Below are 22,873 nucleotides of genomic sequence, written 5' to 3'. Positions count from 1 at the left end.
ACAAATTAGAGAGTTGGAATTGGAACTTAGTTCTATTCAATAGCAAAGTATAAAAAGCCTAGCCAAGAAAGAAGACATTCTAGACAAGCTGAGGATTTACCGTGACAGATGGGAATCGATCCTTAGACAGAAATCGGGAGAGGTTTGGTTGAAGGAGGGAGATAGGAATACCAAGTTCTTTCATGCTAGTTTGCTTTATAGAAGAGGGAGAAACATCATTTAGGTCATTAAGGATGATCAGACTTGGATTGATGATCCAGATTAGATTTTCATTATTTTATTCTAAATTTCAAGGCCCTGTATAATTCTAACCAACCTGATATTCCTGACTTTTTAAGAGAATTGGAAAATTGTTGCATTACTCAATATGAAAATTTAGATCTTATGAAGGTACCATCTATGGAGGAGATTAAAGATTTTGTTTGGAATCTTCATTCTTTAAAAAGTCCAGGACCAGATGGTTTTTCAGGGATCTTCTTCAGAAGCTACTGGTTTATAGTTTAGGATAAAGTGGTGAAGTTTATTCAGGAGTGTTTCAGTTTTAAAAGAATCCCTCAAAGTTCCAATGAGACTTCCATTGTTCTTATTCCGAAAATTAACCAACCTCAAAACTTCAATCATTTCCGTCCTATTAGTTTATGCAACTTCATCTACAAGATCGTTGCTAAGATTCTTTTAGGAAGACTAAGCAAAGTGATGGATAAAATAGTGTCACCTAATCAAGGAGCTTTTGTTAAAGGTAGGTGGATAGCTGATAATACAGTGGTGGCCCAAGAGATCATACACAAAGTTCAAAACCACAAGGGAAGGAAGGGTCTCATGATCATCAAAATCGATCTAAAAAAAGCTTAGGATCGGTTGGAATGGAGATTTCTAAACAAGGCTTTAGAAGTTCGAGGATTCTCTTCAGATTTTAGGGTGCTGATTGGGAGCTGCATAAGCTTGATTACATATTCTCTTCTCCTCAATGAAAATATTTACGAATCTTTCTACCTGGAAAGAGGTCTACAACAAGGTGATCCCTTATCTTCCTTTCTTTCCATTTGTTGTTCTGAGTTCCTTTCAAGATTGTTGCAGAGAGAAGAGGAACAAGGAGGTCTTCATGGTATAAAGATAGCCCAGATCGCCCCAGCTGTGTCTCATTTAATGTATGCGGATGATCTCCTCATCATGTGCCGAGCTGATCCTAAAGAAGCTTCGATTATCAAAGATAGTTTGCAGCAGCTACTGCAATTGGTTAGGCCAACTAGCAAATCCAAAAAAGTCGAACATCCGTTCTCAAAATCTACCACCATAAATTTTAGAAAAGTCATTAAAGATATCTTGGGCTTCAAGGATATAGGGTCGAAAGCTATATATTTGGGGAACACTTTTGTTTTCGAAAGAAACAAAACCAATGAGTTTTTTAATTTGAAAGAAAGGATCAAAAATAGAATGGAGGGCTAGCGTAAAAATCTATTGGCTAAAACCAAAAAGGCTGTGTTGATCAAATCTGTTACTCAAGCTATCCCCATTTACACTATGGCCACTTTTTCTCTTCCTCTTGATCTTGTGAAGAACTCAATGGGCTAGTTCGAAGGTTCTATTGGGAAAACAAACCTAATGACAATGGATATCTTGCTTTAAAAGCTTGGAAAGATATCGGTTTTAGGAGGTTCAAAGATATGAACTTGGCTATACTTGCTAAACTTGGTTGGAAACTAGCTAGTGGAGAAGAATGCCTATGGAAAAGAATGATGAAAGCCAAATATCTCCGTAATGAGACTTTCTTTAGTTACACTCCGAAAAAAGATGCTTCCTGGGTGTGGAAGGGGATTGTGAAATCTAGATATATTTTAAGGAAATGGGTTTGTTTCCATATAGAGGACAGTACCGCCATTGATTTGTGGAAGGATATGTGGGTTCTTAATCTTCCCAATAAGTGCCCTATAGCGAGAGAAGAGACGGCAATTCCTTATTGGAGAAGAGTCTATGAGTTATGGGACTTTAGCAACCTTAATTGGAAAGCTGATGTAGTTAGACAGCTTTTTGATGATGATTCGGCTGAAGCCATCTTAAAATTGGAGTGGCCAGAGGTCTCTTGCTCAAATAAACTTATTTGGTTGGAAAGTAAGGAAGGGAAATTCTCTGTTAAAAGCTACTATGAGCTTTTGGTTAAGAATTCCAGCAGTGAAGAATAAAGCAATCAGTGGAAAAAACTATGGAGTCTTAAAATTCATGACCCGCTCAAGCTATTCCTTTGGAGAGTTTTAGCCAATGTCATTCCCACTTGCGAGGTGGTGGCCAATAGATTAGGCAAAGGTGACAGGTTTTGTGTTTTGTGCGGAGCATAAGAGAAACCGGCGTTGCATATCTTTAAAGAGTGTCAAAACACAAGAAGAATTGCTTTTGCTAGTAAATGGGGCTGTAAGCTTGACCGTTGGACTATTTCGAATGTTGCCGATCTTGTGAACCTTTGCATCAATCCTGGACCTGAGATTTGTCCTCCTTTCTTAAATAGTACATAGTTGGCCATCCTTTTGTCTTCGTTGATGTACTTTGCTTGGAAATGTAGGAATGATAAGATATTTTTAGGTGTTAGATCTTCATATGATGAAGTTTCGCTATTTATTCGTATGGTTGAAGATTTTTTGGCAGCTTCGAATTTTTTGAACATTTCTAATTCTAAAGCTGTCGAGACTTGGAAGACCCCCCCAAAAGATTGGCGGAAGATTAATACTGATGCAGCCTTCTACAATGGTCAAGCAGGTCTCGCTTTTGTGGTCAGGGATTGGAGAGGAAACCTGCAGTTTCTGGCTTTGAAATGAATTTCTTGCTCATTTCCCTTAGAAGCTGAGCTAAAAGCGGTTCTTTGGGTAGCGAGAGTTGCAGCTGAGCGGAAGTGGAACAAGTTGGAGTGGTTGTATGACTCGGCCTCTGTGGTTGAGAACATTACAGGCGTGGAAGGCCCTTCAGGATGGGATACCAGATATGATTTCATTTTCCTCCACTCTTTATTTGCTAAATTCAACTGTGTGTTATGTTGGAACTCAAGGGATTCTAATAGAGTTAGCTTTAAATGAGAGCATGTTCTTTAATTTGGAGAGATCTTGCTATGAATCTCTTCTAAGGGAGGTCTGAGTTATTTTATTTTCTGATATGTTTAGTTCCCGTTTAGGCTTGTGTTAAGCCTCTTTTGGAGGTTTTCTTTTCCTTTTGGCAATATATTTCCTTTTATCCCCAAAAAAAAAAAAAAAAAAAGCATGAAAAATAACAAAGCGAAATTGAAATCCATCAAAACGGCAACACTTAGTACTAATTCAAATAGTATGCGTTTAAACTAAAATAGCTAGGGGTGTACAGTTTAACTATTAAACCATGGTGACCGACCAACCGAACTGTACTGATCGACGATTGGCGATGATCGTTGTCTGATTGGTTGGTTAACCAGCACCGATCAAGATACTTTGATCGGTAATTGTTATCAATGCTAAAAAATTGCCAGCGACTGAAACTGACCAAATAATAAAGGACTTTTTAGTATTTCTCATCAGTTTACTCAGATCTCGATGTATATCAACCTCATCTCCAAAATACCCCCAAAATTTCCCAAATCACAACTTCAATAGATCTCTACTCTCTTTCTTAGACAGCACAACTCTAAGATCTCTTTTCCCTTTCAATCATCGGTAAGTTTATCTTGTTGAAATTTTTGTGTTTTACTAAGAATTTTTTATTTTAGTTTAAGGGTTAGGTTTACTTGAGTTTATTTGTTGGGTTTGTTTGTTTTCTTCATTTTTCATTTACCACAAACTTTGATTCTTCTCCTAATAATCCTTCTCTATTTTTTATTCTTCTATTGGTAATCCTTTCTCTATTTCTCTTCTCAAACCCACCTATTGTTTGTTTGTATGCGTCTATCAAAATCAAATGTTAAGTAGTTGAAGTTCTTACTGGATTTTTCTTTTTCTTTTTTTTTTTTTTTTAAGTGAAATCCTTTAGTGAGTACATAGGAAAAGGAATTAAGGTAGATAACCTTGAAGAACAAGAAAGTTCATGTTGTCGTTTGTACTGATCCCACAGTGAAAAAATCTAATAAGGAACCACTGAAGGACACCATAAACATTTGATCAAAACCCACCGTTTATAGGTGGAACATTTTCTCAATTTTTTGTTTCAATTGCTTATTTCTATTTCACTTTTCGGTTGCAGACCCCATTTTAGGTCATTTCCTTTTTTTGTGAGCAAAGACTAAAAGAACTATAATAATCGTAAAGAACAAAGAAATGATAAAAATAAACAATAAGCATCCCACTTACTATTTTATCCTTGTTAGAACGTACATGTTTTTTTACAGTTAAAATTTTTATGAGATTGATAATTATTTAATGTTAACTTTGTATGTACTTAACCTTACGTAATATTGTCTAGCAGAGAAGATATTTAGTTTAAATCCTAAGCCAATATCTGCATATGTAATTTTGTGTAATATGCTGTACTTGGGAAGTGGAGAGAGAAGATGGAAGTGAGGAAGAGACTAAGAGACTTGGAAGTGAAAAAGGGTCCCAAGCGCAGTTGGATTGAGCTTAACAATAGAGTTTATGTATTTTCTATTGGAGATAAAACTCATCCTCATTGTAGCATGAAAGATGCAACTTTGGAACTACTAACTGCAAATATTAACTCTATTGTCCAATCTGATTATGTATTTATACCAATAATGGATACTCATTCTAATATTATCTTATCATAATCTCATTGGCCATGTTTTATTAGCTGTCTATCTATCTCTGAGGTGCTTGGAAATTTATTGTTACTTAGATGCTAGTAGAATATATACAACAAGTAGAGAACTTTTTACTAAAATAACTAAAAGGGCTTACCTTCAAATGCCTTACACTCAATCCTAGATATTCTTATTTTACTCTGTCATATATATATATATATATATATGTACACATAATGATATGTATAGATAGGAGACCGTATGTGTTATATATATATGTATGTATAGATAGGAGACAATATATGTTTCTTTATCAAAGAAATGGAATTGTCTCCTTTGAAAGTCGGATTCTTATTAAACATGGGCATGGAAGGACATTGGAGAGTGTCATATGATTGACTTTCTTTGTTTGTCTTTCCTTTTATAAATAAAGAATCTGAAGATAATTGCTCTCTTTCTTTATTTGATAGGTTCAACTTAAAGAAACTCACATATGGAGAGAGGAAGAATCAATTAATTAAAGGATTGACTAAATTTGGGCAGTGGGTATAAATTTTCAAAGGTACATAGACTAAATTTTTCTTTTTAATTTTGTCTTTATTTTTTATGAAATATGGAAGAATGTGAATTTTGTATGCTGAGGAATGTGGATTTTGTATTCTGGAAGAATTGTATGTTACGTGTTTTTTTTTGTATGCCGGAAGTGTGGAGATTGAAGGTTGAATTGTGAAGAATAGAAATTAAAATTTTGGAAGAATTGTATGTTTTGTTTAGTTTTTTAATTGTATGTTCTATTTAACTTGAAGTTTTATTTTGTTTATTTTGCATCACAAGGTCATATGAATTGTGGCATTAATATATTCTCTATCAACTAGCTAAAGCGAAATTCTAAGTGAATTAGCGCATGATGTATATCATGTGTATCTTTGTCCCCAAAATCTATAGTTATGTAGACTTACATATATTGGTGCATCATAGTTTCATTCACATAATGTTTTCAAAAGTACTAGTTTTCAAATATATATATAAATATATATTATACATATCATTTTCAAGATATATATATATATATATATTATATACGTATATATATACATTGGTCCAAACCATTTTCAATCATATAATTATTATATTATATTATATTATTATATGTAAATAAGTTTGACTTTATACTTCAGCTTTAAGCGTGATTTTGTTTTTAGTAACATGTATTTTTTATTTTTTGGTTGACGATATGAGATAAAGAAGAGGTATAAAAACAGAGTAATTTAAAGACAAACTGCAATGCAACTACCAATTTATATAACCAGCCAGTTGAGACAGAGCAGCAAAGTAGAGTGTAGCGCCCTCAAATCAAACGCAACTTTCATGATATTTTAAATAGCAAACAATGTTAGTTCTATCCTTTAGCAATATTTCTTCTCCGTCACGCTTTAATTTTTCATTCAAATGACCATGAGAAGGTTATGTTGAGGACCCAGAACTTGGTGATACTGAAGCCATTCACTTCCGTCAATGTATGAAATATCCATGAAATGAGCAGCTTCAGATTGATTGAGCTGCTTTGCATATGGAACCCTGTTCGTGTAATTTGCTCCAGGTCCAGAGCATTCATATTCTCCAAAAAACACAGTCCTGCATTTAAAATAAATGAGAATAAACAAATCAAATAAAAAACATGCAGAAACTAGAAGGAAGAGGATGATTAGTGATGAAGCACATACTGGTCTCTAGAGGGGTCACTGAAATCATCCCATCCAGATGGATGGATAACTTCAGACATAATTGTGGTTGAAAACACCACAGTTGCATAAGGTTTCCAGGCTCTTCCCAGCCATATCTTCCCGGTTCCTTCAAGTTTGCAGTTGACAAAGGAAAAGCCAGTGTTTTCAGCCACCGACTCCCTTCCATGTGCTGTTATTGACCCACTTATTCCTCCTGTGGTCTCCTGTGCTATCGAATCGATGGTACACCCCTGCCATGTTAAAACCACGGAAAGCAAAAAAAAAAAAAGGAAAATGTATTAACAGATAATTCGATATAAAAAATAAGGCATACTTAGTACCGCTGCCAAGGAGGTTAATTCCACTGTGTTAATCAGCACAAGATAATCCTACCATACAAAGAGCTCTATTCGTGATATTGTTCATTAGTTGTGAACAATCACCTTCTAAACAATGATTTTTTTAATTGTGTATAGAGAAGTGCACAAAACTGTACAGTTGCATTGAACCAAAAGAATTGGTACATATAGACGACACTGTCACAAGAGATAGGTCTGATAGTAGTAACTAAACATATTTATCTTCAAGTTACAGACGACAACAATAAATTACAGCAGTTATAGGTAAGTACGAGGAAGATAAGCTTTGTGTCACATTAATAACTGAGCATCAAAAGAAGCTACCACTGTCAAGGAGGTTAATACGCTCTTCCAAGGAGCTGACTAACACAAAACCAGCTCAAGAGAATCCTATCATACCCAGAGCTCTGCCAATGGAATGAAGAAATAATTTCTTTGTGATATCGTTTATTAGTTGACCTCTTACTCTTTATATGATAATAGCCTATAATTGTGAATCTAAACAATGATTCTTTAGTTGTGTATAATCTGTCTCTATTTATACTCTCTTGTAAGACCTGTAAAACACGGTTTTGAATCTAATACAGAATATCAAATTCTTCAATCACTGACTCTTAAGAGAAATTTTAGGAGCAACGTTTTGTACCTGATATAGTGATCTTCCATTTCCAAAGATGAAATCAATGGAGCCTTGAATGAAGCAATCTTCAAAGTAATGCCTTCCATGCTCATCTAGGAGTGTGTCTTGGGCACCATACATACCACATCCATAAAATGCAGCTTTATCTCCAGAAACTTGAAGGGCCACGGCTTGAGCATCCTCTACTCCAGGAGCTGGAGGAGGAGCCGTATTCTTCAAGAAAAGGGAAAAAAAAAAAAAAAAAAAAAAAAAGAGACAGAAGGAATTGAGCTCTCATCAAACAAAATATTAAAGTAAATAGAATTTAATAAATAAATATTAAAGTAAATAGAATTTAATGCCAACAATATACCTGAAAGCTAAGATTGTAGGCAATGAAGTTAGAAGCTTCGATCTTAAATGAATAACTAGAAAAAGTCCCTCCACTTGAGCCCGCAGTGTCATTCCATGAAAGAAATGTGTTGAGGTATCCCTTGCCTTCCAATATCAAATTTGTTTTGTTTTCAGGCACTATCACCTTCTCCCTGCCAAACAGTATGAGTTAGACTTCCTAGAAGCTATCTCACATTAACAAACCAATGTATCAGCTATCCAACAACAAACCAGCAATATATTCAATCCGATCGATACACAAGCTAATATATTTCTAAAAGATGAAAAATCAATCAGCTAATATACATGCACGGCAGCCAGCTTATGTATCAGATTTAAGTCAAAGATTAAGGAAATCAGCAACCAAATGTGACAGCAAGAACAAGGAAATCAGCAAGCATATATCAATGAGATAAGCAAACCAGAAACCAGATTTCGTTAACGGAGAAGAGAAATTACAAGCACACAACATAAAGCCTCTGTTCTATAAACCAGATCAACCCTCTCTGTTTTCCTCTGAAAACGTGAAAGCCTCTCCTTCTGTTTTCTCCCAGACGGGTTAAGTTTAAAAAAGTACGTGCAATCTAAGACCGAAACATACCCAGGTCAGCTATATTTTACTGAAAGTCAAAAAGCTAAAATGGTGTTAAATTATTTTACCGTTGCTGCATTGAAATTAATATGGCATATAAAATTTAAAAAGATGGCACCTTCTCATTTAATGTGTGTGTCGTCCTATGTATCGCATCATTTTCATAATTTCTCAATAGTCAAAGGATTAAAATACCGATTTGGCATTATCTTAAACCTTTTACAATTCTAAAATAAAATATTAAATATCTAATTGTAAGAAATGTCTAATGGTAGATCAAATATCTAATTGTCAATAAAATATCAAATATCCAATTATAAGGCTTATCCAATTGTATATACATAAATACGTCCAACACACCACATTCGTGACATTCAACTACCCATACGGTATGTGAAACTCTACATTGGCTAACTAACTTGTGAGTCTGATGTGGCATTAAATTCTTTAGTTTAATAGAGATTAGTAAGCACTCAAGGCTTGTTGACTCACCACAATTTTTTGTCATTGAATAAAATTGATAGGGAAGTTTAATTGATTATCCCAAAACTAACCGAACAAATATTATTAAAATATAAGGAAAAATGAAAACAAATAAACAATCATCCAGAAATATTATCTTCAAGCTCCAACTATATCCTTCTTTTTAAATAAATTTTTTTTTTAAAAAAAAAATACAAAATAAAAAAGATAGTTACTGTTCACTCATGCAAAGCATCAACTATACCAACAATGAAACAGTAAAACATGCTAATCATCAACCATGCCAACAATGAAACTAAAATTCCGATGAAAAAGAAAATAAATAAATAAATAAATAATCTTGGCAACAAGCGAGAACACTAATTCATAATATTAAGAAGCCTTCTTTTTTATTTATTTATCTTTTCGTTGGAAGAGAGAGAGAGAGAGAGAGAGAGGGAGAGAACAGAAGAAGAAGAAGAAGAAAATAAATAAAAAGTCGGTACAGTTAAAATGACGGAGAAATAAAAAATTTTAAAACCAAGATGAATGATGAAATAAATAAAGAAGGCTCATTTTTCTTTTATTTAATAAGCAAGAGGTGACTTGAGCCGTATCAAAAGGAAAAAGAAAAATACAGAGAAAATAATTTATCTGGACTATTAGTCAAATACTTTACACTTCCAACGCAGTTGTACTCTCTTTTTGCGTTATCTCAGTTGGTTTCTGTTCTATTAGAAAATAAAAACAAAGAGCTTGTTACCTGTAAGTACCCACATCAATGATGATGAGGGTCTTAGTAGAACTCCACAGGGGAACAGCTTCTATAGCTTTCTGAACACTCCGAAACTGCCCACACCCTTCCAAGTCAACCCTCAAAACCACAGCCACCTTGTACATATCTATCAGTCGTGATTTCCATTTGTCTGGGTCACACTTTTGGAGAGAAATGGTGGTGGTGGTGGTGGTGGTGGAAGGAGAGAGGTTATAGAGAGCAATGGTGATGGAAAGCACAGCAATGATCAATGCTAAGACCCAAAATCTTTCTTTCATGGCCAAAGAAGAAAATTACAACACAGAGACGGAGAACAGAGGAAGAAGACCAAAGGAAAGATATATAAAACCTTCTATATACACTACTTTATATGAAAAATTAAACCTTCTCTACGCTACTACATTAATGGTTTTAAGCTTTTTCTCTCATTAATTATGGCTTGCTATTTTAGTATATGTCTGGTTATGCGTCTTTTTATATCTATACATATACGGGTAGCCTTTTTCTTCATCAATATACCGAAATAGGCCGAGTCATTGTACTCGGATTACATAAAACAATATACAACCACGATAATATCCACGTTGATGCATAGACAAAATCAGAGATTAAGTCCAGTTAATCAGCCCAAACTAATAATCTTCATTTGAATTGCCTCTCAAATTAACTCTGAGATATGCTCTCTCTTTCCTCAATCACCACCAGCCAGTCCAAATCAAATCAAATGGAAGTCAAAGTGGGCGCACAGCCTAGGCTGGGCAAAAGTACAACCTTAATATGTAAGCTGCTGAACTGGGCTCTCCATAATTAGCCTTCTGTAACCTACTAAACTGGCTGTCAAAACAAAAGCCGTCCTCGACTTGTTTATGATATAATGCCAGACGAATATACTATATATGAAGTTTTTTATATCTATTTTACATTATATGAGCTCTTTATGATCATTTCTATTTTTTATACATTTTCATATACATCTTCATGACCAGGGATATCTATTTTTATTTTTATTTTTTCTAGTTATTCACTGCTTCGGATATTATTTAGCTAGATAGAGAAAATAAAACCTAATATTATAGACAAATATATACAGCTGAAGTTCTGAATCATACACTAATTAATAATATTTATTTTTCTTGTTTATTTTAAGTTTGTATTTTGTTAATTAACTTCTTATCTGTATGAAAATGAAATGAAATGTTATCCTACCTTCTAATATTTCCTATTCCTACCAATTTGTCGAGTTCAGGCAACTCAAAAGTGGTTCTTAATTACCATCCTCCTTATCATCATAATATTAATATCTTAGGCCCACTTTCTTTGATGTTTGTCACGTGTACCAACGGTAGTCTTTAATATACATATATTTTTCTTTTTGTTTATCAGTTTTAAATATTATTGAGCGAAGTTGCAGACTTAATTAAAGAAGCATCACCAGTAGCTAGATAGTTAGCATTATTATCTCGATTGTACAGGCAATAGAGACTAATCAAGGAGGAGATGATTTTTCATTATTATTATTATTATTATTTTCTTTTGGTTACATGTGGAATAAATATTTATTTATTTTTTTATAAATATAAATAAAGTTGTTACATCTTATAAAATTACGTGAGATTTTTTTAAAAAATTCATTATTGCATAAATGTTTTTTTTTTTTTTTTAAATGTTCTCTTGAAAAATAATTATATGAGAAAGTTTAAATATTACCTAGGTGGGAAACAAAGTTAATTAAAATTGTGTTATATGTATGTGTATAAATATATATATATATATATATATATATATATCCACACACACACACACACACACACACACACACACACACACACACACACACACACAGACAGACAGAGACAATGAACTCATTTACGGTTTTTGGCAAAGGCAAAGCTCCAACGCTAAGCCCAAATCCATAATATTGGGACCCAAATATCAGGGCCTGATACGTTGCCCCAAGCCCTTGACCCAACTCCCAATTTCCATTAAAAAAAGAGAAATTTGGCCCAATACTCTCATAGGGATGAGCTTAACGATTTTTACTCCTTCATTTGGTATCATTTTTTTTTCTACCCTTTCATTTTTTAATAATTCTAAAACATTATTATATCCAAATTAAATATTTTTACTTTTTTTTTTTCTATTATTTCTTTCTTTGCTTCACCCGTTCTTTCCTCCTTCATCATCCTTGTTCAAGAAGACCTTATTGTTGATAAACTCAGAGCCCATCTCCTCCATTGAATCAAAACATTGTCGGACTGTTCATCTTCTTCTTCTTTGTTGGGGTTGCGTTTGATAAGTTTTGGACTTCCAGGAAGAAGAAAAACAAGTTAGGGGTTGATGAAAACCACCGTGGTTGATGAAAATCGCCATGAAGCTTGGCCACAGATGCCCACCAACTTTTCATTGTTTTTGGAGAAACATTTACAGAGGAAAGAGTCGATGGAATGGGTGAATATGATGTTGGGGAAATTGTGGAAAGTGTATAGAGGTGGGATTGAGAATTGGATAAATGGGTTGCTTCAGCCTGTCATTGAAAATTAAAAACAATTACCTTATGTGCTTTTTTTTTTTTTTAAATGAATTTTTGTTCTTTGTTTGTTTAAACAAAGGATATGAGTTTTTTTTTTTTTTTTTTTTTGGGAAAACCAACGTGGAGTGGAATGGATGGAAACTCAAGTCATCTTTTATTGTTTTAAGGTTAAAATAGATATTGAAGAGTAAAAAAAAAATGATAGCAAATGAAGGAGCAGATATCATTAAGCTCATACCAAAAGGGATATTGGGCCAAATACCTCTTAAAAAAAAAGAACTCAAATTATAGGATATTGAATTTGTATTTGGGTCCTTGCCATTTATTCTTGGGGAATTTGGCCCAATACCCTCATAGGGAGGAGGTTAACGATTTTTGCCCCCTCATTTGATATCTTTTTTTTTCTACCCCTCAATATCTATTTTAACCTTAAAACAAAAAAAAATTACTTACATATCCTGTTATATTTTAAACAAAACAAAAATTTGTTTGAGCATGTTAGAGCTGAATGCAGTCGCAAGCTTTGTGAGGGTAACTGTCAAATAATCATATGCCTCAAATTGCATATTTGGCAATTGTTGGTAACCCTTTCACCCCTCCAACTTCCATCGCTTTCAAGGCACATTTTCTGTGTGTTTGGTACAAGGATGGGCGATGAAGAATGAAGAGTTGATCCTTGATTGGTGTAGAAGCATGGTGGAACGTCCCGTGGCCATGTAAAAACTTTCCTTCCAAAATTGGAATGATTGGACTCTTTCTGCAATCATAAAGCCCCCTGATCCCTTCCTTTGTCTTTCATCCCCCCTGAACAGAATAAGTAAGGCCCCGTTCTTTCTAATTCAAAAATGAAAATAGAGGCGAAGCACCCAAGTGGCGAAGGCCCCAAAGCAAAGTAATATATAGATGTAGTTTGTATTTCATTCTTTTATTCTGCCATTTTATATCAAAAACCATAAGCCTTGCATGCTCTGTATCCTTTCTCTAGTCATTGTACGTACTAGATTACTCTTGAATTATTGCTTAAATTTCAATTTGATTCTTCAGCGTTTACTGGTAATACATCTAGAACTAGGGTTTTATGTCTAACGAGCAATTTCTATTATCAATCTGTTAAAGAAAAAAGAGAAAGGAACTGACGAAAAAGGAGAGAGAAAAAATAAGAACAAGACAAATAAGTGGATGGTTTGTAGTGTCGATGTGGGTCAATATACATAGTGATGTGAAAATGCCATCTTCCTTCTCTTGCACTGAAAAGCAATTTCCCACTAAAAAATTGGTTATGAAGCCATTCTCAACTCAAATCATTTATTTTCCCAGAAAAAAAATTGGTTATGAAGCCATTCTCAATTCAATCATTTATTTGTTGGATAAAAGATTATGCGTATATCTACTATGGATCTGTAAGTTAAACATTATATTTGTTGGATAAAAGATTATGGGTATATCTACAATGGATCTATAAGTAAAATATTATACTATATTGTTGGATAAAATTACATTTTTGAAATGGAATAAAAATAATTTTTTTTTATACACTTGAATATTGGACGATCATATCATCTTCTCAAATTTATCAAGTTTCTTCACCCTCTGCATAGACCTAGCAAACAATGCCAAAAAGACTCCTGCACAATCGCATAAAAACATACACAAACCTAGTTCAACTTCATAGAAAACCAGAAAAGAAATCTTTTATGCCCAGGTCTTAGAAGGTTAAAAGTCTAAAAGGTCACCTGCACCAATGAATGATCCATTATCAATAACTTGACTGCCTTGGCTGCTTAAAGTGAAAAAAATACGATGACTGTAGACCTTCGGTAATTCCCGATAAAACCCTCGGTAACCAACATATACCCTCTGGAAAAATTACCGAAGGTTTCATCGGTAATTACCGAGATCCCTATGGCAATCACATTTTATCAATTTTTTGGGTCCCACAAGTCTCATAATGTGTGTTGAATGCAAAAACATGCAAAATATGGATTTTAAAATTATCCTAAGGAAAGAAAATCCCAAAATTTCTTAAAAATTTGCCAAATTTTCCAAAAAAATATGATAACTGTAGACCTTCGGTAATTCCCGATGAAACCGTCGGTAACCAACATATACCCTCTAGAAAAATTACCGAAGGTTTCATCGGTAATTACCGAGACCCCTATGGCAATCACATTTTACCAATTTTTTGAGCCCCACAAGTCCCATAATGTGTGTTACATGCAAAAACATGCAGAATATGGATTCTAAAATTATCCTAAGAAAGAAAATCCCAAAATTACTTAAAAATTTCTCAAATTTTCCAAAAAAATATGATGACTGTAGACCTTCAGTAATTCCCGATGAAACCGTCGGTAACCAACATATACCCTCTGGAAAAATTACCGAAGGTTTCGTCGGTAATTACCCAGACCCCTATGGCAATCACATTTTACCAATTTTTTGGGCTCCACAAGTCCCATAATGTGTGTTACATGCAAAAACATGCAGAATATGGATTCTAAAATTATCCTAAGGAGAGAAAATCCCAAAATTGCTTAAAAATTTCTCAAATTGGCCAAAAAAATATGATGACAGTAGACCTTCAGTAATTCCCGATGAAACCGTCGGTAACCAACATATACCCTCTGGAAAAATTACCGAAGGTTTCGTTGGTAATTACCGAAACCCCTATGGCAATCACATTTTATAAATTTTTTGGGCCCCACAAGTCCCATAATGTGTGTTGAATGCAAAAACATGCAGAATATGGATTCTAAAATTATCCTAAGGAGAGAAAATCCCAAAATTGCTTAAAAATTTCTCAAATTTTCAAAAAAAATGCGATGACTGTAGACCTTTGGTAATTCCCAGTAAAACCGTCGGTAACCAACATATACCCTCTAGAAAAATTACCGAAGGTTTCGTCGGTAATTACCGAGACCCCTATGGCAATCACATTTTACCAATTTTTTGGGCCCCATAAGTGCCATAATGTGTGTTACATGCAAAAACATGCAGAATATGGATTCTAAAATTATCCTAAGAAAGAAAATCCCAAAATTACTTAAAAATTTCTCAAATTTTCCAAAAAAAAACGATGACTGTAGACCTTCTGTAATTCCCGATGAAACCATCAGTAACCAACATATACCCTCTGGAAAAATTACCGAAGGTTTCGTCGGTAATTACCGAGACCCCTATGGCAATCACATTTTATCAATTTTTTGGGCCCCACAAGTCCCATAATGTGTGTTACATGCAAAAACATGCAGAATATGGATTCTAAAATTATCCTAAGAAAGCAAATCCCAAAATTACTTAAAAATTTCTCAAATTTTTCAAAAAAATACGATGACTGTAGACCTTCTGTAATTCCCGATGAAACCATCAGTAACCAACATATACCCTCTGGAAAAATTACCGAAGGTTTCGTCGGTAATTACCGAGACCCCTATGGCAATCACATTTTACCAATTTTTTGGGCCCCACAAGTCCCATAATGTGTGTTACATGCAAAAACATGCAGAATATGGATTCTAAAATTATCCTAAGGAGAGAAAATCCCAAAATTGCTTAAAAATTTCTCAAATTGGTCAAAAAAATACGATGACAGTAGACCTTCAGTAATTCCCGATGAAACCGTCGGTAACCAACATATACCCTCTGGAAAAATTACCGAAGGTTTCGTTGGTAATTACCGAGACCCCTATGGCAATCACATTTTACAAATTTTTTGGGCCCCACAAGTCCCATAATGTGTGTTGAATGCAAAAACATGCAGAATATGGATTCTAAAATTATCCTAAGGAGAAAAAATCCCAAAATTGCTTGAAAATTTGTCATAATTTCCAAAAAAATACGATGACTGTAGACCTTCGGTAATTCCCGATGAAAACGTCAGTAACCAACATATACCCTCTGGAAAAATTACCGAAGGTTTCGTCGGTAATTACCGAAACCCCTATGGCAATCACATTTTACCAATTTTTTGGGCCCCACAAGTGCCATAATGTGTGTTGAATGCAAAAACATGCAGAATATGGATTCTAAAATTACCAATGAAACCTATGGTAATCAATTTGTAGTTACTGGAAAAAATTATCATATATTTCATCGGTAATTACCAAAATCCCTATGGTTATCATATTTTACCAATTTTTTGGCCTCCCATAAGTCCCCTAATGTGTATTAAATGCAACAATATGCAAAATATTTTCCACTTTATTCGACAGTTAATGAAAAATGAGAGTATATGAGAAATGGAAGATGATTCCATTTATTTGACACTTTCATATCCATTTATTAAATATTTTCCACAACTGCACAATTAATTCGCTCCTGACTACTCTCTTTTGGACATACTACCATGAAGCCGCATTTTAAAAGAGATTGGAAGAAGCTTTCAAGCTAGGAAAGTCCAATTTAAAACTAACTAAATTTCAATGCATACCATTCAAACAAGTTCAAATGGTCCCAAACTAGAGAGCCAATATTTGAGAACTCAATTACCATCTATTTAAATTCTCATCCTTTTTATTTTTTGCTTTTCCACATTTCAAACAATATGGAGAATTTAATAATGAAATTGGGTCCTTACACTTCATCTTGACATAAGAATCATGTAGAAAAACTAAAAACTAAATCTGAATTAGCAAGAGAAAAATGTACAAGTGTTTTACGAATAAAATCTAGAGAATATTACAACTCTTACAAAAGGCTCTGTTGGTATCAATCCTAATTTGACCCAAAGTTCCCCATCAATGTCAAAATCTCAAACACCAACTGGCACCACAATTGGTATAATGCCAAACTTTAGTGACAGCATTAAAAGCATACGGGGCACCTCCACTATAACGGAGACCAATTTGATACCTGGATGAAATCAAACGAAATATCTGCGGTTAGTTACAATATTTAGCATACAAGTTTCAAAGAAAATAATTAAATACCTAAAGTATCCAAAGAAGTATAAATGTTCAAATCAACAATTGAGGCAATAGCTCATACCCAGTAATAATAGAGGAAAGTAGTAAAACATACTTGCTTTCATGAACATTAAGGTAAGACCCAATTCCGTGGCCTGTACCGTGCCGATAATCAAGACCATTTTTCTATAGTGGAACTCAAGCAAGAATGTCTAGGGCATTACCTGTAGGAAAATGAACATGTACCTTCCTATCACACAATCTTACAAGAATATAGTCAATACATTTCACTTAAAATGAAATACATAATTTAAAAAATAAAATAAAATACCATTGGTTCCATTAGGAAATTGAGCATTCCCAAGTGCAATATAACCCTTGAGGACGTGCAAAATGAAGCAAACAAAATTACTTTGCAAGACTTGAAAAAATATGATAATAATAATGATAATAAAAAGGAAAAATAAAATATATTAGCACTTACTGCAGTATAGCATGCTTTAAATAGATTAGCACTTACTGCAGTATAGCGTTTTCAACTATATCACTTTTTAACAGAACATTTGAAAGTAGTTGATAAAGTAGGAATTAACATATCCATGTCAAAGTTCATTTTAAAAGTGGAAAACCCTTTATTTCTCTTGATATATTGGAATTTATTATGCATAGAATGTCATGCTAGCTTTTGAAAGTGGTTGCTAAACTAGGAATTAGCATATCCATGTCAAAGTTCATTTGAAATTGGAAAACACTTTATTTATCTTTATATGGTGAAATTTGCCATGCTTGCTTCAGAATCAGGTTGTGCCCATGCAATACAACTTAAGAACCATTACCACTCATGTGCATAAATGACAATGTCAGAGATACCTCTTTTGAAGTTCACAGATATCATATAGAATTTTCAACCATTACCACTTATTATCATATAGAATTTTCATTTGAAGTTCACAGTACCTTTTTTACTGCACGAAAACTCTCCAGCTTATCGCTTGCAGTTACCTCTGTCAATTTAAGTGTTTGCCTACAATCATTGCATCATTGTTTGATTAGTGTGTATTAAAACTACACAAGCAGACCATTGCATGCAGACACATAGAAATATACACAAGCTGTGTACTGACAAGTTGTCTGATACGGTTTATGTCCTTTTACATTCCTCTTTCAGGCAATATTTAGACCACAATACAACTAGTATTTCAATCAAATGTTAGATGTTGCATAACAACCTAAAAAAACAAAAAAACAAAAAACAAAAAATGAACTTACAAACCAGCATTAAACTAAAAGTAATGTCAGAGAATTTCTTTGGGACGTTCTGAACTATTGTTTGAATCTTGGGGTGCGGATTCATCATTAAGACCAAGCGATCTTGATATTCTTGATTCTACCCTTGAAGCATTATTCAATATTTTGGTAGTTCCGGTTTCTGACGCTACTATTCCTCGAAATTCTTCACTCACAATTAAAGTAGCTAAGACATCCATGAATGACTCTTAATCTGCTTTTTTAGAATACTTTGTTTCTTCTTTCACAATCTAAAGCATCAATGTTAGTGGATTCTGCCTCAGCTTTGTCATCCTCTTCATCCTCAACATATGCTTTATATGTCAGCCGAAGTAGTATTTCTCCATAAGAACTCTTTCTAGAAAGTCCCCAGCCTCTTTGCATCCACATATGCTTTTCTAGTTTCCCCAGCCGAAGTAGTATTTCTGGTTTCCTAGAAGCCAACTAACTCTCAAGTTGCAAAGAAAACATAATAATCAACATGTTGTTATGTACCTCGGGATACAAGCTTCAGGAAATTATAACTTAAATGAATAATTTAACAACAATGGTTACTTAAATGTATGTTACCTGTGGCAAGGGATAAAAAGTTGTAGCAATCAATGTCTAGATACCTTTGATCAGGCCTGAGCCTTAAATCTATAGGGGACAACTTTTCCTGCAACTAAAATCAAGATTAAGAAGTCCTCCTCCACTCACACAATAGTAAAATTAAAAGCACTTGAATGATTTTATTTGGTTTGCATGTTCTAAAATCTCTTGTCATCAATTCATGTCCATGCTAAAAATGCAATTGGGAAAAAGAAAAAAAGAAAGAAAAAATGTTCCAGTGCAGTGTTTCAAACTAGGGCATTAAGTAATAGTAATGAAGTCATCGAAACTACCTTTAATCCAAGGGTGAGTTCATTCATGGTGATGGCAAAGCGTGGCAAGTTATATCTTGTAGGAAACTGGGGTGGCTTGCTCCACTTCCAAAGCAACTGGGCATCAGGTCAAGACTCCAATCCTTTTCCCTTCCCAGAACAACTTCCAGCCACATAATGCATGCTCTCATCCCATTTTCCAAATAGTATTGCTATCGTTTTTCCATTTCTATCTTGAACTAAACCATGTACCTGACCGAAAAAGAAAACAGCAATAATTTTAAAAGAACAATCCTTAAGCTTGTTAACAATATTATAGTACTTATTAACAGAATCTATACCCTCAATCCATTCTGTTCACCCAAAAATAGAATCCTTTGGTTTGATGTATTTATTTTAAAAAAATAAAAAAACGGGCTTTCTTCAAGAAGCAAAATAAAACCAAAGGGGTAAGAAAATGATTCATGCTCCGCCTCTCATAATCCATACATATTGTTCTTGCAGACAACTTCAACTTCCATAAAGGATTAACTAATAAAATTTTTTGTTGCTGTCAACTCCAACCCCTTTGGAGGATTCGAAGTTGGTATCATCATATTCAGAAACTAAAGGAATTATATATCCAATATAATGGGATTATAGGCTGTCCAGACTTTATTATATATTAGGCTTTCAAAAAAATAAAATAAAATAAAATAAATCCTTTGTCAACAAATATGGAGAGAGATTTCAATAATTTGATAGCCTCCACTTAGTATAATTTCAGTCAAATTAAATTAAAGTTATTAAACAACATAATTATATCTCATTCCACAAAGAAACAAACCAAACAATTGAAGAAGTTATGCCAAATTACATTCCTAGAGAAAAAAAATTTCCATGCTTTTTTTTAGTTATCCAAGAAGACCTCCAAATATCCATATAAAACTATATGCAAGTAAAGCATTTGAAAATTAAAAGATAAAGAAAGAATACCTGGTGAGGATTTTGGTCAATGATAGATTGGTCCTCGAATTTCAGCTTGCAAGAATAGTTATGATTCCCCTGTATACGCATTGTACCACAGTGGTCACAATAGAGCTTTTCCAATATAAGGTTGTTAATTGATGTTGTAACTTGGCAGAAAAAAGAACAGAAACACAACAAAGAATAAATAATATAAAAAAATATTTCTTTTTGGTTAAGGGAATATTAGTCGAATCATTAGTCATTACCTTACTCCATTGAAAAATTTCTCTGTCGTCAAATTCCACCGTTAAAAGAACAACATGATCAAGCTGAATTGAGTGACCCTAAAATTTACTCTTCAAATTGATATCACGCCAAAATTTCCATCCTTTACCCTCACAGTGGCAAGCAACAATCAATCGATGATGACTGACCTGAGACCAAAAAGATGAAGAATATTCAGTATGTATGCACAAGGTTTTGAATGTCCAGAGTCTGTTAAAGGAAGTATACAAGATAGATTAAACCTAGGTACCATTTGTTCTTCCTCCTTTCCTCCCTCACAATCTAGTACTTACAGGGCTACTTTCTATAGAGGATTACCCTAAATTCAGCTATTGCCAGCTATATATTCTACACTATTTTGGCTGAGGTAGTCATCTTTATGTGAAAATAATTACTGGTCTTAATATCATAAAAATAAGCATGAACTTCCTTTTCTCTCACAATAACTCCTATTGCTCTCTCCAAAATTTATAAAGCTATCCTTTTTATTGTCACTGCAGCACATACCATAATAATGTCATCAATTTTCCTTTTCAAACTATGTATAGTAATGCTTGAGTGCGATATATGCATTTATGTTTAAGATGAAATATGCATACCACATTGTGTCTAGCTTTTAAATACAAATGATTTATATAAAACTAGCCAAAGTGCTCCTAGTATGAAATTTGTTTGAAGTAGAACTATAGGTTAGCGTTTGAAGGCTCACCAAACCTCGTTTTATAAGGAACCCCATTGGACTAAGCTTCAAATCACAATTTCTTCTATTTCCATGCCCTAACCAAAAAATATATATATATATATTGCATGGGTTTTGAAAATTTTTTGAAGCAATACCCGATTCAAGTGAGAAATTGATGAGAAATTATAGGAGATACCCAGGGACAATGTAGCTTGAAATTGCCATGGTTCAGACAAAATGTTAGAAACAAAAGAGAAAAGAAGAACAGGAAAGACAAAAAATGGGGGGGAGGGGCGGCGGGGGGGGGGGGGGGGGGGGGGGGGGGGAAACAAAAAGTTATAATGTGTATTTTTTTTTTTTCTTATGAAATGAAAAATCACCCAAAATGCTTCTTTTGTGTTGGAGTTTCGATCGTGCCCTCACTTTGGTCCATAAGTGAAAGCACAACGGTGTTCTCCATCAGGTTTTTGCCACACAGCCACTGCCAATTTCCAAAAAGCGCAAACCTTCTTGAATCCTCAATCGGCGACTTAAGGTGGCTTCTCTCCATCTTCGATTCAAATGGTGCTAATCTCTCTCTGCCTCCGATCGCTAGCAACGACCTGATTCTCTCTCACTTTCTCTTCCTCTTTTCTTCATGCTCCGTCCAGGTTAGAAGGGCAAATATCGTTATAGCCCTTTAAAAAAGGGTAGTGGGCCAAATTCCCCTTTATTCTTTGAATTTCAAATAGTACCTTGTACCCATATGGTTAATGCTCAGATCAAATCATGTAAGGAGAGCATCGAGGATAACCAAATCAGGAATCTTTGGCTTTGGTTCCTTCAGTAAAATAAATTATCATGTTTGATTGTATGGAAAAATTGAAATTAAAAATGTTTATTTAAAAAAGAAAATGCGACATACTCAATCCTTTTCCAGCATTAATTTACTTTATGTGAAAAATAAAGTAAACCGGTGCTGGAATGTCAGGATCAAATAAAGTAAATTAATGCTGGAATTATATATGCATATATGTATATATATATATATATATATATGCATATATAATTATTTAAATTTTTTTGTTTTTTTTGGATCAAGTTAATTATCTAAAATTAAAAGGTATGAAAACATTAAATTTCGTTAGACAGAGATAAGAAAATATAACAGAGCTAAAATTAAAATGAACAGAATAAAATATATAAATTGGTATAAGATTCAGAAATTAAATATGCAATTATCTGGATGTGTGGTTGTTTATGATTCTGTAGGGAGGTTGTTTTTGGTTTGGTTTGTGAATGTGGGAATGAAGAAAAGAGATGAGTTACAAAGGGACTAATAGGTGTGTTTGACAGCAGGCTGAAAACCACGACTAGAGATTTTTTTTTTTTTTTTTTTCCTTGGTAGCGTATAATGTTAAAAAAATAGGGAATAATATTTTAATTTTGGACTGTAGGAAGTTTAAAAGGCCCTTCCCAAGTTGGGTCTTTTGACATAAAATAGTATCTTACACATGGAGTTAGGAAATTCAAATTTTGCTATTAATCCTGTTTCTAAGTTGAAATTTTGGGTACTACCAAAAAAAACAAAAAAAAAAAAAAAAAGGTCGAAATTTTGGGAAAAAAAAATAAATAAAATTGGGCTCCTTTTTTGTATTTTCCTTTTTGTTTTGTCTTGTTTTGTTTTTTTCCCTATGATCTTTTTCTTTAGGTTCAAATTATTGCGAAGTAGGACTAGAGAAGTAAATGCTTGTCAGTGCACGTAAATG

At 33.8% G+C, this 22,873-nt stretch overlaps 1 protein-coding gene and 2 long non-coding RNA genes across 25 annotated transcripts; 1 reads left to right on the top strand and 2 right to left on the bottom strand.

The window, feature by feature from the left end:
- The first annotated feature begins 207 nt into the window (after window positions 1-207).
- On the top strand, window positions 208-5,532 carry LOC112490558 (uncharacterized). Its single transcript, XR_003054759.3, has 2 exons — window positions 208-3,668; window positions 5,176-5,532. It is a non-coding gene; the product is annotated as an uncharacterized LOC112490558 (long non-coding RNA).
- A 340-nt stretch (window positions 5,533-5,872) lies between these two features.
- LOC107411638 (probable pectinesterase 15) lies at window positions 5,873-10,500 on the bottom strand. Its single transcript, XM_016019256.4, has 5 exons — window positions 9,618-10,500; window positions 7,781-7,952; window positions 7,435-7,641; window positions 6,430-6,680; window positions 5,873-6,340 (listed from the first exon to the last, which is right to left on the bottom strand). The coding sequence occupies exons 1-5, from the start codon at window positions 9,905-9,907 to the stop codon at window positions 6,151-6,153; spliced, it is 1,110 nt and encodes a 369-aa protein (XP_015874742.3). The 5' UTR covers window positions 9,908-10,500; the 3' UTR covers window positions 5,873-6,150.
- A 6,148-nt stretch (window positions 10,501-16,648) lies between these two features.
- Window positions 16,649-22,033, bottom strand: LOC132799568 (uncharacterized). Of its 23 annotated transcripts, none has more exons than XR_009634354.1 (9): window positions 21,506-21,981; window positions 20,425-20,592; window positions 20,186-20,254; window positions 19,232-19,462; window positions 18,334-19,011; window positions 18,018-18,084; window positions 17,392-17,437; window positions 17,176-17,310; window positions 16,649-17,007 (listed from the first exon to the last, which is right to left on the bottom strand). It is a non-coding gene; the product is annotated as an uncharacterized LOC132799568 (long non-coding RNA). The 23 variants fall into 23 exon arrangements; XR_009634348.1 differs by having other exon boundaries at window positions 18,330-19,011; window positions 21,506-21,979; XR_009634347.1 differs by having other exon boundaries at window positions 17,176-17,284; window positions 21,506-21,977.
- Between the last annotated feature and the right edge of the window lie 840 nt (window positions 22,034-22,873).

Source organism: Ziziphus jujuba, chromosome 10 (assembly GCF_031755915.1).
Source record: "Ziziphus jujuba cultivar Dongzao chromosome 10, ASM3175591v1".
Lineage (NCBI taxonomy): Eukaryota > Viridiplantae > Streptophyta > Magnoliopsida > Rosales > Rhamnaceae > Ziziphus > Ziziphus jujuba.
The sequence above is the reverse complement of the archived record's forward strand: the minus strand, read 5'-3'. Positions and strand labels throughout refer to the sequence as shown.

Coding starts and splice junctions, on each gene's coding strand:
- LOC107411638 (XM_016019256.4), bottom strand. CDS start 9,907: ATGAAAGAAAGATTTTGGGTCTTAGCATTGATCATTGCTGTGCTTTCC. Junction 7,953..9,617: donor ATTGATGTGGGTACTTACAG/GTAACAAGCTCT, acceptor ACTGTTTGGCAG/GGAGAAGGTGATAGTGCCTG. Junction 7,642..7,780: donor CCTACAATCTTAGCTTTCAG/GTATATTGTTGG, acceptor CTTTTCTTGAAG/AATACGGCTCCTCCTCCAGC.